This window comes from Chlorocebus sabaeus, chromosome 19 (assembly GCF_047675955.1).
Source record: "Chlorocebus sabaeus isolate Y175 chromosome 19, mChlSab1.0.hap1, whole genome shotgun sequence".
Lineage (NCBI taxonomy): Eukaryota > Metazoa > Chordata > Mammalia > Primates > Cercopithecidae > Chlorocebus > Chlorocebus sabaeus.
This window is the reverse complement of record NC_132922.1, coordinates 27,206,554-27,226,700: the sequence shown is the minus strand read 5'-3', so window position 1 is coordinate 27,226,700 and position 20,147 is coordinate 27,206,554. Positions and strand designations below refer to the sequence as shown.

General features: G+C 61.9%; 2 protein-coding genes across 9 annotated transcripts in view; both read right to left on the bottom strand.

Annotated features, from left to right (window-relative positions):
• Positions 1–1,039: 1,039 nt before the first annotated feature.
• Positions 1,040–8,977, bottom strand: SUSD2 (sushi domain containing 2). 2 transcript variants are annotated; one of them, XM_007975157.3, is made up of 15 exons: positions 8,848–8,977; positions 7,206–7,416; positions 6,827–6,978; positions 6,163–6,330; positions 5,527–5,701; positions 5,171–5,372; positions 4,895–4,980; positions 4,537–4,805; positions 4,303–4,446; positions 4,047–4,205; positions 3,010–3,258; positions 2,617–2,889; positions 2,324–2,500; positions 2,133–2,235; positions 1,040–2,048 (listed from the first exon to the last, which is right to left on the bottom strand). In XM_007975157.3, exons 1-15 carry the CDS (start codon positions 8,921–8,923, stop codon positions 2,024–2,026), a joined length of 2,469 nt encoding a protein of 822 aa, XP_007973348.2. In that variant the 5' UTR covers positions 8,924–8,977; the 3' UTR covers positions 1,040–2,023. The 2 variants fall into 2 exon arrangements, with proteins under 2 accessions (XP_007973348.2, XP_072863024.1); XM_073006923.1 differs by lacking the exon at positions 8,848–8,977 and having other exon boundaries at positions 7,206–8,726.
• A 2,901-nt stretch (positions 8,978–11,878) lies between these two features.
• Positions 11,879–20,147, bottom strand: part of CABIN1 (calcineurin binding protein 1) — a 161,658-nt gene continuing 153,389 nt past the window's right edge. For 5 of the 7 annotated variants that reach the window (XM_007975151.3, XM_007975152.3, XM_073006922.1 and 2 more), the window contains 3 exons: positions 14,236–14,400; positions 12,703–13,016; positions 11,879–12,465 (listed from right to left, as the gene is read on the bottom strand). In XM_007975151.3, the coding sequence (XP_007973342.1) occupies positions 12,322–12,465; positions 12,703–13,016; positions 14,236–14,400 (623 nt within the window). In that variant the 3' untranslated portion in view covers positions 11,879–12,321. The remainder of the gene's footprint in view (positions 12,466–12,702; positions 13,017–14,235; positions 14,401–20,147) is intronic. The other 2 variants (XM_037995408.2, XM_037995409.2) reach the window with 2 other exon arrangements.

Here is a 20,147-nt window from a genome sequence, read left to right as displayed (position 1 = left end):
CTGTAAACCTGTGCCTGCTCCCTCATGTCCAGGCCTTGACCAGGAAACTGACCTCTCACCCACTGACACGTGGCTGGCCCGGGCCTGGCATGGCACAGGGTGCGCTGGGGATTCAGACAGTGGGAGGGGAGCCCTGCCTTACCTCATCTGTAGGGAGGAAAGTGCCTGCCCAGCTGGCCAAGCGGCTGGCCCTCAGCCCCACCGTGCCTGGAGGTGCAAACCCAGGGAACGGGGAAGCAACAGAGTGAGATCTAGAAAGACAGGAAACCAGACCCCGTTCCCCTCTGCTAGCCTCCTGCCACCCGCCCTGAAACCCTCTCAGCTCTGTTCCCGCACACGGGCCCCATCATGCACATTCCCCTCCTCCAGGAAGGCCTCAGATGAGACCTGCCTCTGCCTCCCCAGCTCTCCCATTCGCCAAGGGCAAGGCCGAGCAGGTGGGAGGCCTGGACTCCCACCCTATGGTCAGTGCCTGCTGAATGACCTGGGGCGACCTGTGCAACCTCTTCAACACTCCTGAGATGGGGGGATGGCCCAGGTGAGGGGAGGCGGAGGGGTGGGCTGTACGCGGACCTTGGCTGCGGTTGTGACCAACCCTGTTGATCCAGCTGCAGGGCGGGGCTGACTGCCCTCCCAACCTCCCGCCACCCAGACTCGCTGTTCCTACACTCTGCTGCCCCCATGTGGCCACTCCCAGCGCTGCAGGCCACACTGAGGCTGCTCAACTCCCCACCGGGTGTTCTCCACCCAGTCCCCAACCTCCAGCCTCACCCTCTCCAGCACTTTCTCTGAGACCTAAGGGGCAAATCTGACCAATGCTACCTTGCCTGAGCCCCCATTCAGGACCCTCTCCACAAAGGTTGATAGGCCCTGGTCATCCTCCAGCAGCCTCGGGGGCTGTGCCTCCATGCCGGGCCCCAGGAAGTGCAGAGGAGGAGCTGCTCAGGTGGGCCACAGTGGCTGAGGCCTGGGCTCTGTGCCCAGATTCTGGACATTCCTGGGCTAAGGAGCCTGGGCGCTGGTCTCCTGAGGACTTGGAGCTGACCCTGCCAGTGACTGCGCCCAGCCAAGGAGCCGAGGCTGCAGGGCAGTGCTTGCCAGAGCGTGCCAGGGCGTGGTGAGGGGGTGGCACCTGTGCTGGGGGAGGGCTGTCCCTCTCCATCTCTTGAGGAACCCAAGTGAGCCCTGTGCTGTGTTGGTGGCTTCCCCACGCCACGAAGCGGCCGCAGTTCTCCATCCCACTGCACACATGGAGAGAGCGCCTGGGGAGGGAGCATCCCCGGCAACCTGCGTGTGGAAGAATCAGGCGGGGCTCAGACCCGCCTCACTCTGGATACGGTTGGTGGTGACCCCGCGGGGCAGTCATGGAACTCTCCGGAACCAGGGCGCCGCATGAACACCAGGAGACCAAGGAAGGAAACAAGGCGCTTGTTTTCTCCTTGCACAGGCAGGGAGGGTGTTCCTGAGTGACCTTCCAGAAGAGATCGAAATTACAAGCCTGGAGTCCCGAGGGAGGTCTCTGCCGCTGGGGGTCTTGCTGTCTGCCCTGGGGTTCTGGGGCCTGTCCTCACCCCATCTGGAGTCCCAGGCTGGGCCCAGGGGTCCAGGAATCAAGGCAGCACTGCACTGGTGCCCACACGGTCAGGGAGCAGGCCTCCACAGATCAGCGGTCAGGGGCCCTGGTGTCGGGCTCTGGGGAGTGAGGTATTGGAATCTGAGGCTCAGGTGTGGGCGTGAAAGGGCTCAGGACACAGGTATTAGAATCCCAGGGTATGAAGTTTCAGGTCTGGGGATTAGAGCCGTGAGTATTTGGGGAACAGCACGGAGCGCTGCTAGCACGGGGCTTGGGTGTTGGAAATCTGGGCCTCCTGCCTGAGGTCTGAGATGACAGAGTAGGGGGTTAAAGGCCCAGGCATCAAGTGTCTGGGTCCCAGGTGTCTGGTCCTGGGGATGCGGGAGTAGCAGGACTGGGGTGCCTGTTCTCAGGAGTCTTGGCCTGGTGCTCACAGAGGAGATGCTCCCATCAGGGCTGTGTGCCCCAGATGTGCCTGCAGCAGAGACGCAGTTAGAAGTAGGCTCAACGGTCCCACCGGCTGCCCCAGGGTCTCGGGACAGGGGCTGGGGGGTCTCACGTGTTGCCCTTCCTGCGTCGCAGCAGCACATAGACGAGCGCAACCGCTGCCACCACCGCGAGGCCCCCAAAGATGATGCCCAACAGCACCGCGTAGCTGCGTCCTGGTGGGGAAGTGAGTGTCAGCGAGGGGCCCTCTGGGGTGGTGAGTGGGGACAGGTGCAGGCAGGTATATGAGCAGGGTGTCCTCACCTGGCTGGCACTCCGGGGTGGGTGAGGACCAGGTGCCATCAGCCTGGCAGGTGCTGGTCTCTGCCCCGGCCAGGCTGTAGCCGTTGTCACAGTGGAAGTAGATGGTGGAACCCGCCAGGTACCTGTTGCCCTCCTTTTGTCCGTTGGGAGGTGGGGCCAGCCAGCCACAGGACACAACTGGGATGGGGGCAGAGTGCAGACAACAGGCCTGAGCTGCCATGCATCCACACATCTGGCCGCCCCGGGGGGTCCTGCCCCAGGACAAGGTGCCCACCTCCCCTGCCCGCCCTCACCTGGCTGCAGACTCCGCATGCGACGCTGGTGCAGCTGGTGGGCCACCCGAGTGGCATTGCCCGTGCTCAGGCTCCCAGTAGCCGCCACATCGAAGTTGCAGAAATGATCGTCGCCACATAGTTTGGCTGCCTCTTGTGCCTGGCTGAGGTTGAGGGTGGTCTCACCGGCAAAGAGGGGCTCGAAGGTGGGGTCATGCTTGGGTTGGTACAGGAAGTTGTGGACCAGGAACCAGGAGTCGTAGGTGAGCAGGGAGGATGCATTGTGCACGGCCCCTGGAAGATACACGACGGGGGCCTGGCTGGGCGTGGCTTCCCTTGGTCCCCAAGCCCCACCGGTGCCATGTTTCCCCCAGTCCCCGCCCCGTCTGCTCCATATACTCCACGGTCACTCACAGTCGGCCCCAAACAGGAACAGCTCCCGGGGACTGCTGCCCAGGGGCAGGACGCGCCCGCTGCGCAGGGTGAAGTCGTCGGTGGGGTCATTGTTCAGTGTTCCAAGGAGGCCATGGGTGTGGGTGAGGAACTTCTCAGGCAACAGGACGGACACACTCAGGAACGGACCCTGCACGCTGACCTCCAGGCCGGCCCCTGATGCCAGCATGATGGAGACGCTGTCCCTGGCAGCCACCGACAGGAACATTCCTGGGCACAAGTGGGACGGGTCAGGGTCACCTGCTGTGGACACCATGTTCTGCCCTCCTGCAGCCCCAGGACAGGGTGGTTGGCACCCAGGGGCTGTGGGTGAGGGCACCTGCAGGGGAAGGGAGGGTGTCCCCAGGGCCAATTCTGTTGACCATGACCCTCTACCACCCCTGCCTTGCTTGTGGTGGAACCCCCAGCGGCACCTGAGGTGCAGCCCCTGCGGTGAACCCCCCATGCTGAGATGAATGTGTGGGTCCCTCTGGCCTTGGCTGCAGCAGCCACACCTGCCTGGGCACATCCCGAGGGTCCTTGCACCTTCAGTGCTGACAGGCCCCTCCCAGGTCCCCACCCATCCCAACCAGGAATCATTTCATTCGCTCAGTTCCCTGAAGCAAGGGGTTCGGATGCTGGAGCTACCGCTTGCCAGGGACATCCTTAACCGTGCAGGGCTGGCGACCTTGCAGTGGCTTTTGAGGACTGAGGGAGCGACAGGAGCACAAGAGTGGCTCTGTGCAGGCCAGTGGTGAACGTTACCGGGTGAGTTCCCTCCAGACGGCTTCCGGGATGCTCCGTAGGGAGGACATGTCTCCCCATCCTGGCCTTTTGGCTTTTGACCAGGTGGGTACTATGTGGGCACCTTGGTGGGTGTGAAGGCCTGAGGTTGGACCACCCAGGCCTCTAGCCAGGGCTGGGAGAGGCGTGAAGGCCCAGGGCTTCCCCTCAGTCTCCCCGAAGGAATGGGGAGGAGGTGAGGGCAGCCCGCAGCCTCGCGTGGCTGGACTACTCACCCTTCAGGTCCATCCAACTCTGCTCGGCGAAGCTCAGCACCTCCTGGTTCAGCAGCACTTCCAGACCTCTGGTCCCGTTGGCCAGCCTGACCTCCACCACGTCTGAGTTGCCCTCCTGGACGGCCACTGCAGTCAGCCCCGTGCCACGGGTCTGTGTGCCTGTGGTGGTGGGAGCGGAACGGGCGCCACTCAGCTCCAGCCTCCCACCTTGGATGTACCCCATGCCACTCAGAGCAGCCCCTAGCCCTGGCCTCACCGTTGGACATCCTCCCAGGCTGGGCCCGCGCCTGCACCCTCAGGTCAGTCAGCACTGCCTCTAGCAGCACGTACTCTCCGCGCCCATTGAATGTGAAGTTGGTGCCGTCAAAGGTCACAAAGTGTGGGTCTCCGAAGGCGGAGGCTGGGGTGAGAGTGGAGGGTCAGGTGGGGTGCACCCCAGCCCAGCCCAGCCCGATCTTTCCCAGGGTCCGGGGCACAGGATGGCACCCACCTAGTCGCGGGGGCCGGTAGTTGCGGCAGTCATTGGAGGGCCGCCGTTGCATGTAGCGGGCGCAGTCGGGTGCCCAGAGGCAGCAGTAATAGAAGCTGAGGACATCGTAGAGCCAGTGGGACATGCCGGGCACTCGGGGTGGCGTGCGGAACGGGGGTGCGCCCCAGTCATGGCCGCGGTCAGGAGTGCTGCCGCTGCTGGAGTCGGCCGTCAGGAGCTGCGTCCCGTCTGCCGTGTAGCAGCACTGCTGACCCGAGCCATACCGAGGGCTGCGGGAGCCAGTGGGTCAGGACCAGGCCACTGTTGGGAGCCCACCCCTGTCCCCAGTCCCCACCCCGGCCCCAGCCTGGGGGCTCACCTGGCCTGCACAGAGCGCACACAGTGCACGGCCCCGGGGTGGTAGGTGCACACGCTGCCCTGCTCCATGTCACAGCCGTAGTCCGTCTGCAGAGCAGCAGGTGGCCGTCACCCAGTGGCCTCCGGTTCTGTCATCCCCTTCCCGAGGCCAACTCTGCAGGTGCCCTGAGACCCCCGCCCCACCCTCAAGGACACCTCTGTCTGCCTCCCCTGGTGCTGTCCTCAGTGGGAAGGCGACACCCTCATCCCCTCTCCTGGGCCCTGATGGGAGGCTCACGAAGAAGCGGCCGGAGTCAGCCCGGGCCTGGGTCAGGGTGCAGGGGCAGTCCGGCAGCTCCTCCAGGAAGTTGGGCAGCTGATCCTCCAGCTCCTCCCAGGCCTGGCACTGAGTGCGTGCCCAGGCCACAGGGTCCTCTCGGAAGTCATCGCTCAGGTGCCAGGCCAGCGCATGGTCATTGGTCCAGAGCGCCTGCACGTCCCTGTGGAGACAATGATGCTGGAGCTGGGGCCAGGCCACACCACCCCATGGTCGCCCACTCTCCGCACCCCCAACCCGGGCTGCACAGGCAAGCACGATGGGCCGCATGGAAGCCGGGCCCTCCGCCCATCACCTGCGCCTCCACGCCTTCTTACTTCTGCCCTGCGTAATTTTTGCTGTCGATGATCCGAAGTGCACCCACTCGCCATCTCTGGTAGCTGGGAGGAGCAGGTTTTGGGGTGAAGGTGAAAGAGCCGGAGTTGGGGATGTGTGTGGCCAGGGGGTACAGGTACGACCACTTTGCAGTCCACTCCTGTGAGTAGGGCATTCCTGAGGGAGAGGAGGCCTGCTTAGCCCTGGGGCTTCTTGGAGGCCTGGCCCCAGGCCTTGGCACCTACAGCAGCCTGACAGGTGGGTGGATGGACTGCCAGGCAGTCCCCTTAGGAGGCAGTGTTCTAGCAGGGACCCTGGCTTGGGTGACCACCACCTCCTGCCACACTCCAGGATCCATGTCCCTACTGGAAGCTGGGCCCAGGGCCATGCCAGCCATGCAGGGGTTCCGCATGAGCCTCCTCCCCGGGAGCCAGGCCCCACGCAGCTGCCCCCTCCCACCTGCCTGACCCCCCTGACCTGCACTTCCCTCCATCCGAATCCCCAGTCTCTGCCTGGGATCCCTTTCCCTCCTCAGCCCCACCTGGAAACCCCCCTCCTGTCCCCACACAGCTGGGACTCCCTCCCACCTCTGGGGGCCCAAAGCTCTGGATGCCACCCCAGCCCTCAGCTGGCCTCACCTGTCTCCTCATAGCCCCACAGCTCGATGGTGACGGTCTGCGTGGGCAGCGCGTCGACGTGCCAGGTCAGGCTGAGGTTGCCTGAGGTGTTGGCGGTGCCATAGTATTGCCAACGCGTCTCATTCACCAACTCGCTCTTTTCCATCATCGACACTTTGTTGGGGTGCACTGGGTGGGGAGGTGAGGGGTGAGTGAGGGCCTGGGCCCGGGGGTTGCAGGGAGGAGGCCTTAAGTCTTCAAGGGCTGTGGGAGCCCCCAGGGCCAATGCACGGCAGCAGCTGGGTGATGGTCTCTCCGGCCCTCACGGCAGAAAAGGACACTGAGGCCGCAGAGGCAGGGGCCTGCCCTCCCTCCACTGCCCACGCCTCTAGCCTCCACCCGGCTTCTCCCTCGCCCTGGCGTGGTGGAGCTCAGTGGATAGGCACCGGCCCACCTCTCTAGGGACCCCTGCAGCTCCCACTCGCTCTGGGCTGGGATCGCTGTCTGGATGCCAGGGAGTGGAAAGGAGCTGAAGGAACTCTCGCAGGCGGGCAGGCCTCCTAAGGGACTGGTTCAGCCAGAGTGGCAGGGCACGGGCGGGCCAAGTCTTGGTGTGCATAGATTAGTGCTGGGAAAAGTCCCCGTGGGGGCAGGCTGTGGGCAGGGAGGAGGGCTGAGGGCTCACCAGCCAGCCAGGTGCCCGCGCGAGGGAAGGAGTGGCCGTTGTCCAGTGAGACGGTGAAGGGGACGCGGCCACTCTCATAGAGCAGGGGCGACACACAGTGCACTTGCCCGGAGGAGTCCACATGGCCGAGGGTCTGGATACTCTCCTTAAACCTATGGGCATAGTGGTAGTAGGAGGGGCTGGGCCATCATAGGCTGAGCCTCTCGACAGTCCGGGCCCCCAACCTCCCTGGGGAACCCAGCCAGCCAGCCGTCCCTGTGCCCTCCTGCCTGTCCTGGGTCCGAGGGGCTCCACTCAGCCAGCCAGTGGGTCTGAGCCCTCAGCACGCACGGGGATGGAGGTGTGGGGCCCCGGTGCCTGGCCTCCTGGGCTTCCCAACCTGCAGATCGCACTGGTGTCTGTGGGGCTGGACATCTTGAAGTGCTGCACCACAAAGTCCTTGCCGCCCATCATGGAGCCTGAGTAGGGCAAGATCTCCAGGCAGAAGTCCCGGAAATCTAAGCAGCAGGTGCCAAGGCCGGAGCACGTCGGGTGGCAGGAACACGGACCGTCCAGGGCGCCACAGCGCATGGAGCAGCTGTCTTGGGCATCTGGAGGAGAGGATGCTGAGGGCCTGGCCTGGCGTGTGCCAGACTGGCTGCCCCACGTGCAAGGCCTGTCTCTGTTCCTCCCACAGCCCATTGGACAGCAGCATCCCAGGAGAACGCTGGCCGGGAGCTGCACTGGCCACCACGTGGACATGGTAGAAAGGCACAGGGCCCGTGGGGATGGGATGAATCTTAGCACAGACCATCTGGCCGTTGCCCTGATGGGCTAGAATGCAGGGAGAAGAGGCAAAAGGCTGCATCCACTCAGCCCTGCAGGGTCAGGAGAAGCCCCTGGGCACGACTATACTTCAGCCACCAAGTCCTCTATCCCACAGGTGGGCCACGGTAGCCGGAGCCCTTGACCTCTCTTGGCTCCCCAGGGTGTCTGTGGACAGTGCACCTTCTGAGGGGCCTGAAGCCTGCAGAACCCCTCTTGCTTGCCTGGATTGGCGGGGGGACATGGCTGCCAAGAGTCCCATTCGAGGCCTGGTAGGGAATGGTGCAGGGTCTGAACTTGACCCTTCTCACTCTCCCAGGGACTGTAATTGAGATCCCAAAGAGAACCCCGCCCTCAGGGCAGAAGGCCAGGGCTGCTCCCCTCCTTTTTGGGGAGAGGAGGGACATTTCAAGCAGGGGTCCCAGCAGTGGGGAAAGGGAAGTGGGGGTGCACACCGTGAGGGGCTGTGAGCGCCAGGTCCAAAGCATCTCCTATGGGCCATGAGACCTGTGGCAGGGCCATATTTCCAGGGGCTGGCATGAAGGAAAGGTTGCAGGGAGGGACTGGGGCGGGTACCTGCACCCAGGCCGGAATCGTACGTCCCTGGCCCTTCCCCATCCCCCATCAAAAGAGGCCAGTCAAGGGCCAGGCCTAGGCGTGAGCCACCCCGCTGGCCCCACTCCACTAAATGCAGTGCCTGGCACTTAAGAGCAACAATAAATATGTACTGGCCAAGGATGTGGTGGCGCACAGGGGTCAGGGAAGGAGGCCGAGAGATGCTTACAAGTGAGATAAGTGGCAGGAAGGTGAATGGGAAGTGGGGTTGGGGGTGGCCTGTGGCCAGTGTCCTGGTTCTAGAATTCGGGGCTTCCCCTAGACTTTCCCGGATTCAGCCCCACCCTGATGAGGACCCACAATCCTGGCTCCCCCTCCGCGATCCCGCCCTGTCAGGACTGGGGACGCAGGCTGAGGCCTCTGCTGGTCTCCCCCGCCTCCCTCCTAGCTCCCAGCGGGTTTAGGGTGGGCCTGGCTCAGATCTCCCATCCCCATGGACTGCCCCACGACATGGACCCTCAGAATTTCTTCCCACCACCCCTAGCACAGCCACAGATGGCCTGACAGATGGACAGAGGCTGAGCCCAGAGGGGCGTCTGCCCAGGCCTGGCTGCAGCCAGATGGACAGACAGATGGGGGCACAGAAGGGCAGGGAGGCATACCTGCTGCGGGTCCAGGGCCTGGGCCAGGGGCTGTCGCCAGCAGCAGCAGGGCCCAGGGCAGGAGGGCTGGCTTCATGGTGCAGTCTGTGTCTGCAGCCAGCAGTGCAGTGGCTCCGAGGCAAGGCAGCCAGAGAAGCTCATTCCCAGCCGGCCTGGCCCCGCCCACCCTGCACTCTGCGGCACCTCCCTGCCCCGCCCCTCCTCGCCCCTCCCCGCCAGGTCCCCTCTCAAAGTCCACAGGTGCCTGCGTGGACCAGCAAGGCCCAACCTGCCCCGTTAGCACATTCCTGGCCCGCAGGCACGGGTCGGCCCTGGGACCCTGTGGGAGGGTGAGGAGGCTGGAGCCTCCAGCTGTAGGGCCTTTGGCAGGCGATGAGCCGGATGTCCAGAGGCCAAAGCTCAGACCCCGGGTCCCAGCCCCGCCCTGTGTGCAGGGTGTGCCGGGCGGGGCTGCAGCAGAGGATGGGATGCACAGGGTGGATAAGGCAGGGCTGTTTAAGCTCCAGGCAGGATTCCAGACTCTGTGGCCCTGACATTGACCTCCATCTCTAGCCCTCATCTTCCTGCAGGAAGGAGGTGCTCCCAACTCATCCTCCCGGGGATGCGGGAGCTGTTTGGGTCAGACACAGGCTGAGCCCTGGGGCTGAGGCAGCTCTGCAGGGGACCCCTCCGGAGGGAGGAAGGAGGGAGGGGAGAGGAAGCACTCAAGCCCAGCTGGGAGGCCAGAAGTGAGACAGGGCCCAACCTCGGGCTCCAGAGATGCCACCACACTGGGGAGCCTTGACTCTCCCAGCCACACCTAATCCTGCCACTCAGAGTTTGCATAATCTAATCAGTGTTTCCCTCCCCTTCTTGAGCAGATGAGGAAACTGAAGCTCAGATGTGGACAGGCAAGGCCAAGCCAGGCCCATGGTGGCTTCTGGGAGTCCCTGCAGCCAGGGTGGGCGGTAAGGGCTGTGGCCTGGGACTTGTCACTTGGGCCCTGCCACCTGGGCTGGATGTCCAGACAGGCGGGTGGTCCTCTCCCAGCTGCAGCTTCTCAAGGTGTCCAAAAGGGACTCTTGCCACACTTGCAGGGAGTCAGAGCTGGCCCCAGGGCATGAGCTTAGGCCATCTGGTCTCTGATCTGCCCAGCACTTGGGGCCAGGCCAGTCCATTGTTCCCCGGCCTGTTCTCTCTCTTGCCTGGGTGGTGCCTGCTGGAAACCACAGGGTGTTGGCAGCCACCTGTGGCTCCAGAGGGGTGGCCCCTACTGAAGGCATTAGTGGCGTGCGCTGGGGGACTTGGCTCCTGAGTCCCCACACACAGCTGTTCCAGGGAAGCCACACCCGCATTTGATGTCTTCCCACCTCCCAAAGACATTTGGTGAGAGGCCCTCAAGACCTTCAGCTTCTCAAGGACTGTTTCCAGAGGGGAGAAAGTCCCTTAACCCACAATGGTGCTCAGGGCACCTCTGCAGGTGAGTGTCCTGTGAGTGGACACTCAGGTGCTGAGCCAGGGAGAGCCTGTCTCCTGATCCCATGCTGGCGAGGGCACTCATCCTGGGCCCAGGGCTGAGGTTGCTCCCTACAGCACTGGGTGCAGGGGAGGGTCCGAGGTGTCCCTGACGTGAGGCTCCAGGGAGGGGTGTTGGGGGTCAGCTGAGACGGTTCCCGGGAACAGGAGGACGAAGAGCTGCTGCTTCCTGTTTCTGGCCTGAGCACCCTTGCTGTGCGTGTCCGGAGATGATGGAAGTGCGGTAGGGGCTAGGTGTGCAGTCTGGGAAGCTCCTTACCCCAGGCCCTGCAGGGAGGGGGCGTCAGCTGAGTAACTGCTCATCTCAGCCCTCCGAAGGCGGGTTCAGCCAGAACCATCTAGGGCCGCCAAGCCTCTGGTTCCACAAGGGCAGTGCCCAGCCCTTTACACCTTCCTTCCTGGGTGGTGGGCGTGTCCAGCCCATGAGGGGCACAGGGCAGTGAGGAGGGTCCCCATCTCCATCCTGGACTGAGAGCCTGCTCCATGGGCGGTCCCAGGGGCCAGGAGGGCCCCTGCGGTGCTGGGAGGGGAAGAGAGTGGTGAAGGGTGGGTTTGGGCCCCTGGAATCTGTGCATCCCCAAAACAGATGGGCCTGGAGCCTTCAGGGGCGGGGCCTGCTCTAGGGACTTGTTTAATGCTCTGTGGGGGCTGCCTTAAAATCCTTAATCATTTTTGATCAGGCATGGTGACTCACGCCTGCAATCTCAAGCAGTTTGGGTAGCCAAGGTGGGTGGATCTCTTGAGGTCAGGAGTTCGAGACCAGCCAGGCCAATATGGTGAAACTCCGTCTCTATTAAAAATGCAAAAATTGCCAGGAGTGGTGGTGTGTGCCTGTGGTCTCAGCTACTTGGGAGGCTGAGGCAGGAGAATCGCTTGAACCCGAAAGGCGAAGGTTTAGTGAGCTGAGATCGTGCCACTGCACTCCAGCCTGGGAGACGGAGTGAGACTGCCGCAAAAAAAAAAAAAAAAAAAGAAAAAGAAAAGAAAAGAAAAAAGAAAAAAAAGAAAAAAAAATCCTTAATCATTTTTGAACAAGGGGCTTCATATTTACATCTTGCACTGAGCCCCACAGCTATTCTCTGACTGGCCCTGTTAGGGCAACGGTGTTGGGACTAAGTGTCCTCCCTGCCGGCCCCATCCCCCCTTCCCCTCCCTGACAGCCCCTCCTCCCAGCCTCTCAGCAGCCCCAGCTCTGCCTGCCCTCCCACCATACAGCCTCCCACCCACCGACAGCCGGGGGAGTTCTGGGGATGCACCTAACGCCCCTTTGAGGCCCGGCTCCAGCTGCACTGGAGGCGTTGCCCAGCCAGCCCCAAACCGGCACTCTCCTCACCCCACTGGGCACCCCCAGTCGCTGCTTTGGTTGCCTGGCTGATCCCTGAGATGCTGGAGAAGGATGGGCCCTGCCCTATGGGCTATGGCAGTAAAGGTCCAGGCCCAGAATCCCTGGGGACAGCAACCCTCCACCCGAGACTCTGCCGGATTGCCCCCTAGAGGTGAGCAAAGAGGCAAAGACAACTGTTCCATCTTTATTAGAAAAGCAACCAAAAAAAGTGAGGGGCGAGCCTGGCCCTAAAGGACCCCTCCACTGTGACACAGGCACAGCTGGCTCATCCCGGCGTCGAGGGGTGGACATGGCCAGCTGGGTGTGGGAAGATTTACAAAGTCAACATTTCATAGAAAAGGATGCCGCCTGGCGTGCAGATGGTGACCAATCCACCTTCACATGGCTAAGGTGGACCCCTCCTCCTCTGGGCTCCCACGTGGTGTGGACAGCCCTGACCTGGGTACAGGGAGGATGCCATGAGGAGGTGGACTGGGCAGGCCTGGGGGCTGTGCGGGCAGTGGCATCCCACGTGGGCCTCTGGCCCTGCCCAGGGTCCAGGCTGAGGGGGCATTCCAGGGCATCCCAGGCCTGGCCGGTCTCCTGGGGCATGGCGGTGGGGCTGTAGGGGCCCCTCAAATGTCCATGTAGTCGTCGTCCTCGTCTGTCTCGCTCTCCAGCGAGGACTCCTGGCTGGATGTCTCCAGGACCTCCAGGGCTGGCTGGCACAGGCTCTCCTTCCTCACGTTGGCAGCAGACTGGGCGGAAAGGATGGCTGACTGCAGAGAGGGCCGAGTGGGGCACTAGTCAGGGATGGTTGGGCTCTGCCCCAAACCCCTCTGCCACCTTCACCCCTGCCCCAGGCTCCCGATTCACCCTCACCCCTGCCCCAGGCCCGTATGCCATCCTCACCTACACCCCCAGCCCCTCCTGCCACCCCCACTCCCACCCTAGGTCCCCTTGTAACCTGTGCCGCCCACCCACACATGTGGCTCTGGCCCAGCCCCTGAGGTCACCTTCAGCTTCTGCTTGGTCTCCTCCGAGATGCTGCCTTTGGGGGAGAGTAGGGTTGGGGTGGGTGGCGTGACGGTGATCTCAGGGGGGAACTTGGTGGCGGCGGAGGGGATGACCAGCTTTGGCATGTTGGGCAGGGGGCGGGACTTTGCCCGGCTGGGCTCTGCCTTGCCTGGGTGACCCTCTGGTGGCTGGACACTCCCACCGCTGGGGGCCTTGGAGCTGGCGGCTGTTGGGGGAGAGCTCAGGGGCTGAGTCTCACTCGCAGCCTCCTGAGCCTCCCCTTCCCTTCTCGGCTCAGGCCTCAGTTTCCCCTCTGGAAGACAAAGGGACCAAGAGTACCTCCTGCCTGCTGCATCACACAGTGAGCACTTTATCTCGCCCCCACTGGTCCTGGGTCTTTATGCTGTGTAGTTTGTGCCGGCTGGCAGGCTCCAAGGCTTCTACCCTGGGCAGATACTTGGCTCAAGCCTGCAGGGACCCAACTCTGGCCCTGGGCTGTGGGGAGCTGGGACTGTGAACCTCACCCAGTAACACCATGAACTCAAAAAGCCCAGGGCCTGAGACTCCCCGAGCCTTGCTGGGTTCTGCAAGACCTCCAGGCATCATGCCTGCATGAACTGTCACATCCCCACAACCATCCTAGGATCCATGTCCTATTGGTGTCTATGCCCCAGGGAGGACACTGAAGCCCAGAGCTGGTCACTCAGCCAGGCGTGGTCACTGGGCTGGCTCCAGGGCCTCCACTTTCATCTCATCCTCCAGGGGGAGCAAGGGGCTGAGTTTGCCCAGAGCCTGAAGACTGGGACAGTTGCAGGCCTGGCAGCCTCTAGGGAGCTGCATGAGCCGGGAGGACCCGGCTGGCCTGGCTCGCCTCCACATTCCTCTGCAGCCCCATGGCTTTAAAAGGAATGGGGTTTACACAGAGCCCATGCCTGGCCCCCAGGGGCTGGCGCCAGGTCCTGCCATCCCGAGTGGTCTGTGGGAGGCCCACGCCAGGAGGAGTCCCCAAGGGGCCTGCCTGGTTGGAGCAGCTGGTGGGAACAGGCCGGACAGAGGCCAGGGCTAGAATCTGACGTGGTTGCCGACAGGGACGCCTGCTTGGCCTAGCCCAACCTGTCCACCCTTCTGCCTGCTGCTGATGTCCCTCAAGTGTCTGTCACGGGCCCCATGCTCCTCCCTGTCCATGACTGCCCCTCTTTCCCCACTCTGGGCTCAGCCTGGGTCTTGCAGTGCACCCAAGCAGGCTGCCTGCCCTCGCTAGTACCCTTCCATGATGCCAGGGACAGAATAAGCCTCTGGTGTCCCTCTTTACCCAGCCCCTGACACAATGGGCCATGAGCCAAACTATTCAGCCTGGGCCTCTCCCTTGGCTCCCCTCTCCGGCCTGCACTACCCCCATTTCCTCCCCATCTCATTCCACGGGGCATCCCCAGGCTCTGCCCTCCAAGGCCAGGCTAGGAAACCCACCCTGGCTGCCAGCTGTGAGGCAGCCTCCTGCGGGCTGGTGCTGGGCTGCTCCCAACTGGCCTTACCCTGGCTGCAGGTGGGCTCGGCGCCTGTCCCTGGGGCAGCCTCTGCTGGCCAGCAGTGTGGCTCTGCTGGGGAACTTGTGGGGGCCGTCTTCACTTGCAGACTGCGCCGTGGCTCCTGGGGTGGGAAGCCCATGCCCTCTGCCACTCTCGCCAGCTCTTCTCCCTCTGTGGGGACATGGGCTCACCGCGGGTAATGGACTCATCCACCCCACAGGCTCCCATGCATCTGTTCCAGGTCCCATGGACCCAGGCTGTGCCCTGGGACACTGGGCAAGGGAGCATGGCCAATGCTGGGGTCCTGGCTGAGGCGTCTCTCCCCTCCACAGGGCAGCCCGGGTTGGTGCTGCCAAGAAATCACTCACCACCCAAGAGGACACTGGTGGGGGCTGGCTCCCCACCCCCAGAGGGCTCCCCACCCCCAGAGGGCTCCCCGCCCCCAGAGGGCTGTACGCCTGATCCAGTGGGGCCACACCTGAGTCTTCGAGGCCCAGCCTCTCTAAGATCCCATCACAAGGCAGTGAGAGGGGATGCGGGGTGGTGTCCACTCTCCCTCCAGCTCACATAAGCAGCATTCAGAAACAAGATCAGGACCAAAACCCAAACAACCCAACTAAGACCAAAGTGGATGCTGGCACTGTGGCTCCTGTCCAGCCAGCCACACCTTTCCTGGCCTGAGGCAGGGGCCAGGAATTGGGCTCAGTTGTGCCAAGGCCAGGATGGGCCTAAGAGGCAAATGCTGTCCATACGGCTGCTGGTCAGGCGGTTACTCAGCATTGGTCCCCAGTTCCCAGGCCTCCAAGCCCTGCCCCCACCCTCCACACAGCCCTCGCTTCCCTTGCTGCTCCCAGTCTTCTCACTCAGGCCTGGACTCTCCCATCACACTGTTCATCAACCACTGCCTTTCCAGCCCACCCCCGCCTCCCCATCCCACTCCTCTGCCAGGAAGCCCTCTGTCCTCTCCAGCAGGGGGTGCCAGCTCCCCTCCTTGGTCAGCAGGAGTGACAGCTCCCAGTACAAAGCTGGGGCCAGCAGGAGACTGCTGGGCTAGGCAGAGGCCTCAGGAGCCATGGCCATGCCCATCGGGCTGCTTTGCCTGAGGCTCCTGCCCCAGGCTGGCTGAGGCCTTGTCTCAAACCTCCACCCCCTTGGGCCACTCCCTCCTATGCTCACTGTCATTCCCAGGTCCAGCCCCTGAAACACTGTCTGGCAAGGATGAGTTCCTCAGAAGGCTCCTCCTGCCAAGCTCCCAGCCACTCCCCTACCTCCTGCAGGCAGGTCAGGGCTCACCAGGGCTGGGTACACACCCACCAAGCAGGTCTTCTCTCAGTCCTGTGGCCCTTCCACAGGCCGGCAGCCTGGCTGGACATACCCCTCAGTGGGGGTGGAAGGGCAGGCACCTGGCTTTCTTGCTGTGGCATTCTGCAGGAGGAGGCAGGGGCAGGCACCCTCCCTCCCCAGGCTACCTGGCTGCCTTATGAGGAGCACTATGGTGGGGGGGCTGAGGGGAGGGGCCTACTTGGGGATCCATCTTGCAGAAAAGGGCTGTCTGGAGCTCCCCCAGCTACCCCACGACTTGAGTTCTCTGTGGGAAGCAGGTGGCCAGGCCAAAATCCTGTGCCACTGGGGCAACTCTCCTTGCTCCTCAGCGCAGACCCATGAGCCAGGTGCCAGGGCTGGGCTGGTTGTCTCCCAGGCCCTATATCCCAGGAGGCTCCTGGGACTGGCTCTGTCTCCCCCTGGCCTCTAGGGACCTGCATGAGGCCAGCATTCCAGCCCCCTTCACCATGCTCAGGGGTGGTGCCCTTACTTGAGTCTTGATTTGGGAACCCCTGTTCCACCCTCCCGCCTTGCTCCACTCCCTTCACCCTAGATGGCCTGACTGCCTCAGAGAGAGGGGTCTTCCTCATCTAAGGCCAGGCCCTGTTCTAGCAGCTGTTCATGGAACCAGGTCCTGGGCTGTGGTGGGCAGGCACATGGCAAAGGAGATAAGCACGTGCCCAGAGGAGAGAGATGCCTGGACAGGCAGTGCCAGGGTCCCTCTGGGGACACAAGAGCCCTGACTGACCCCAAGCTCTCTGGGTGCAAATGCTGCATGGGGCCACGGCCTGGTTAGCACAGCCTGGGTAGATGGGTGAGCTCTTCCCTAGGGAAGAGGGGCACCTGAGAGCACCCTGCCTGCTTCCGCGGCCACCTTCCCACTGGAGACAGGGCTGCCCACCCTGGGAACAGCACCTGCCAGGGGCCCCGCTACACCTGCCCTCTTGGCTCCCTCACACGTTGAGTACAGCATCCTTAGAGAATTCATCCTCAAATCTGCCCTCCCAAGTGGTTCAGCCATTGCTCAGCCCTGTCTCCCAGCCTCATCCCCAGCCCAGCTGTGGCTCCAGGCCTGGACACTCTCATATTGGTGGGCGCCTCTGCAGGCAGAACCTGCCGTCCCCTGCAGCAGCCGGTTGCAGCAAGCCTGGGGGGCCTGGGTCCTGCTGAGGCCAGCTTGTTCCTGGTGCTTCCCCCTTTCTAGAGGTTGTGGGATGGGCTCTGGGGGGACATGCCTGTTTCAGCTTGGCTGTGTTACCACCCCAGAAAGCTCTGAGGACCCTTGGGGGACACCCACTCCAACATGACCAGCCACACGCCCTCTGCTTGCGGATCTGCTGCAGCCCTGAGGCGGGCAGGTATGGAAGCGGAGCGGGGCTGCTCGGGGAATGTCGAGCACGGGCCATTATGAAGAGGCCAGGCCTGCACTGGCACATTCTCAGCTGAGGGCTGCTCCCTGCCCCCAGTGTCATTCAAGAGTTTCATCCTGGCAAAAGGCCATTTAATTTGGTTTTGGGAATGGGAATAGAAAAGGATCAACTCTCCAGGCTGAAGAAAGTACGCTAGGAAAGAGATCCTCTTTCTTAGATCTAACAGTTAGAGGAGAGAAGGACGTGAATTACAGCTTTGGCCTGCTTGGCGGTGGGACAGGCAGGCAGAGGGAAAGCAGGCAGCCTCCAGCCCCCTACCCCGCTACCCCTGGCCCTGGCATCCATCAGGCCCTCCCACACCCCGGGGAGGTGTGTGTGGCCTACAGTGATCTCAGTAGCTCCTGAGATTAGGTTATAAAAGAAACCGAGGCTTCCTCTGTGTTCTCTCGGTGGAGTCAATGGCTCTGGGGAGAACCAGTCACCATGACACAGAGATATTCAGTTGTTTATAGAAAGGCCCATGGGAGGAGCCGAGGCCTCTGGCCAATAACCAGTGAGGACCTGAGGCTGCCAACACCCCAAGGGAGCTCAGATGCACTGATGATACCTTGACTGCAACCACGTGGGAGACCCTGAGCCAACTCCACCCCACTAAGCCATTGTCAATTCCTGACCGTCAAAAATTACAAGATGAGAATATGAGACGGGTACAAGGCAAGACAGCCCGAGACAGACGGACAGGAACTGGGTCTTCATGGGAGTGAGTCAGCTACCGACACTGACCAACTGATTATGGCACTGGGCTCCCATCACCCCCACACCTTGAAATCACCATCACCAGGCGGGGGGCATGGTGGTTCACACCTGTAATCCCAGCACTTTGGGAGGCTGAGGCGAGTGGACCTCCTGAGCCCAGGAGTTTAAGATCAGCTTGGGCAACATGGTGAAACCCCATCTCTACAAAAAATACAAAAATTAGCCAGGCGTAGTGGCCTGTGCTTGTAGTCTCAGCTACCTGGGAGGCTGAGGTGGGAGGATCCCCTGAGCCCAGGGAGGCTGAGGCTGCAGTGAGCCATGATCGCACTGCTGCACTCCAGCCTGGGCAACAGAGTGAGACCCTGTTTCAAAACAAACAGGTTGGGTGTGGTGGCTCATTCCTGTAATCCCAGCATGGGAGGCCGAGGCAGGTGGATCACCTGAGGTCAGGAGTTCGAGACCAGCCTGGCCAACATGGGGAAACCTCTGTCTCCACTAAAAATATAAAAAAAAAACCAAAACCCATGCCAGGTCTCTGCTTAATACCAAGCACAATTCCAAATCCTGCAGTGCCATTATCTTCATCTTATCCATTTTATGCAGGAAACTGAGGCAGAAAGAAGAAAAGGGATGGCCAAGGTCACATGGTGGTAGAACCACTACAGTTCTTTTTTTTGAGATGGAGTCTTGCTCTGTTGCCCAGGCTGGAGTGCAGTAGCGTGATGTCGGCTCACTGCAACCTCCACCTCCCAGCTTCAAGCAATTCTGCTTCAGTCTCCCAAGTAGGTGGGATTACAGGCACCCACCGCCACACCCAGCTAATTTTTGTATTTTGAGTAGAGATGGGGTTTCACCATGTTGGCCAGGATGGTTTCCATCTCTTGACCTCATGACCCAGCCACCTCAGCCTCCCACAGTGCTGGGATTACAGGTGTGAGCCAACACGCCCAGCTAACACTAGTTCTTTTACTGCTTTTTGTCCTGAAGCCCTCACAGCCTCCTCTGGAAACAAATGGCCACAGGTTCCAACCCAAAGGGAAGTAATTCTTTGTCTCACAGGGCCACAGCCAGTGCAACCGAGGCTGACTGGGCTAGAGGATGCCTACAGGTTCACAATCCTCAAAGCAGTGTGGATGGCATCAGGTGAAAACATCAGCACCTGCTGCTTGAGCCACCATGGGAAAGAGCTGAGAAGGACTTCTGAACTCAACCTCCACTCAGGCCCACAGTCTGTGGGGGCTCTCAGGCCTGCCTTCTGCTGGGCACTTCTGCAGAGTCGATGTCTCATTGTTCAGATGGGCGGGAAATTCAGCTGGGAAGACAGGTGGGCCTCCGGGGGTGACACAGGCTATGGGCCAGTGCCGGGTCTGGGGCAAGGAAACAGGCTGGGTCCCTGAGGCAGGGAGGGAGAAGCAGGAGAGGGCCTGAAAGGGAGGGTTGCGGAAACTGGTCTATTTCCAGTTGTCCCCAGATGTCCGCCGGATGTCCCCAGCGGCACAGGGAACCCTCTGACCACGCTGGTCTCTCCTGGGGCCCCACCACCTGGGGAGATGAATTAGTTAGGGAACATCCCTGTCCTATTATAGGGTCTTCAGAGCCTGGCCACGTGGTCATAGAGTCCTGGGAACCATCAGCGAAGGGCCCCCTGCCCTGGGTGGCAGGTGGAACCTGGCCCAGGACTGAGCTGAACCCAGTCTGGCAGAATTGCAGCTGCCAGAGCTGCTGGTGTCGGGACCAGCAAGGGGGATGGTGCCTTGTCTACTCCCCTCTCACTCACTGGCTGTAGCAGTGCTGCCTCTACATCCCCTCCCCGCAAGAAGGATCTGTGGCCTAGCTGTCTGCTCTGCATTTGCCCTGCAGGCTGCCATTCCAATGGATCCTGGGTTTTAGAAGGAACAGGAGCTTTCATTGACGAGGTCAGCAGGGCCCTCTACTGCCCGCACCTTTGTCCTCTCTGTTTTCCTTCACAAGCCCCCTGACCTGCCCCTGCCCTCATCCTGGCTGGCTTCTGTCTTGCCCATGAGGCAAGATGGGGTTTGAGCAGATCTGCTGGCCCTGCACCCAGTAGGGCCTGATACCCAGGAACTGTTTACAGGTATCTGAGGCCAGATACCAGTGGCCTTGCAGCATGCTGAAGGTCAGGATCCCTTCCAGTGCCCCGAGGGAGGCCTGGTGTGGGCTAGTATCCCTTTTTCCTACCTGACCAAGCCATCCTTCCTACTTACTGTAAGCCTTTGTGGGAAGGAAAACACGACAGCAACAAACACGTCTGTGATGGTGTTTGCTTCCTCCCTCCTCACCACCCCCTTTCACAGACAGGCAGACTGAGGCACCCAGGTTAGGTTAAGAATGGTAGATGTAGGATGTGCTGACCAGGGCCACAGAGGCTGCCAGTGACTGGTGAGTGGACCCGTAGCCATCTGCCCTGCCACCCCATGGGATCGACTGGGCAGGTGGGCACTGCTTGCC

Excerpts from the sequence above, each read along its gene's own strand:
- SUSD2 (XM_073006923.1), bottom strand. The coding sequence starts at position 7,567 with ATGTCCACGTGGTGGCCAGTGCAGCTCCCGGCCAGCGTTCTCCTGGGA. Across the intron at positions 4,447-4,536 it reads CTACCGGCCCCCGCGACTAG|CCTCCGCCTTCGGAGACCCA; the intron begins GTGGGTGCCATC and ends CTCTCACCCCAG. Across the intron at positions 2,049-2,132 it reads CGACGCAGGAAGGGCAACAC|GCACATCTGGGGCACACAGC; the intron begins GTGAGACCCCCC and ends TCTCTGCTGCAG.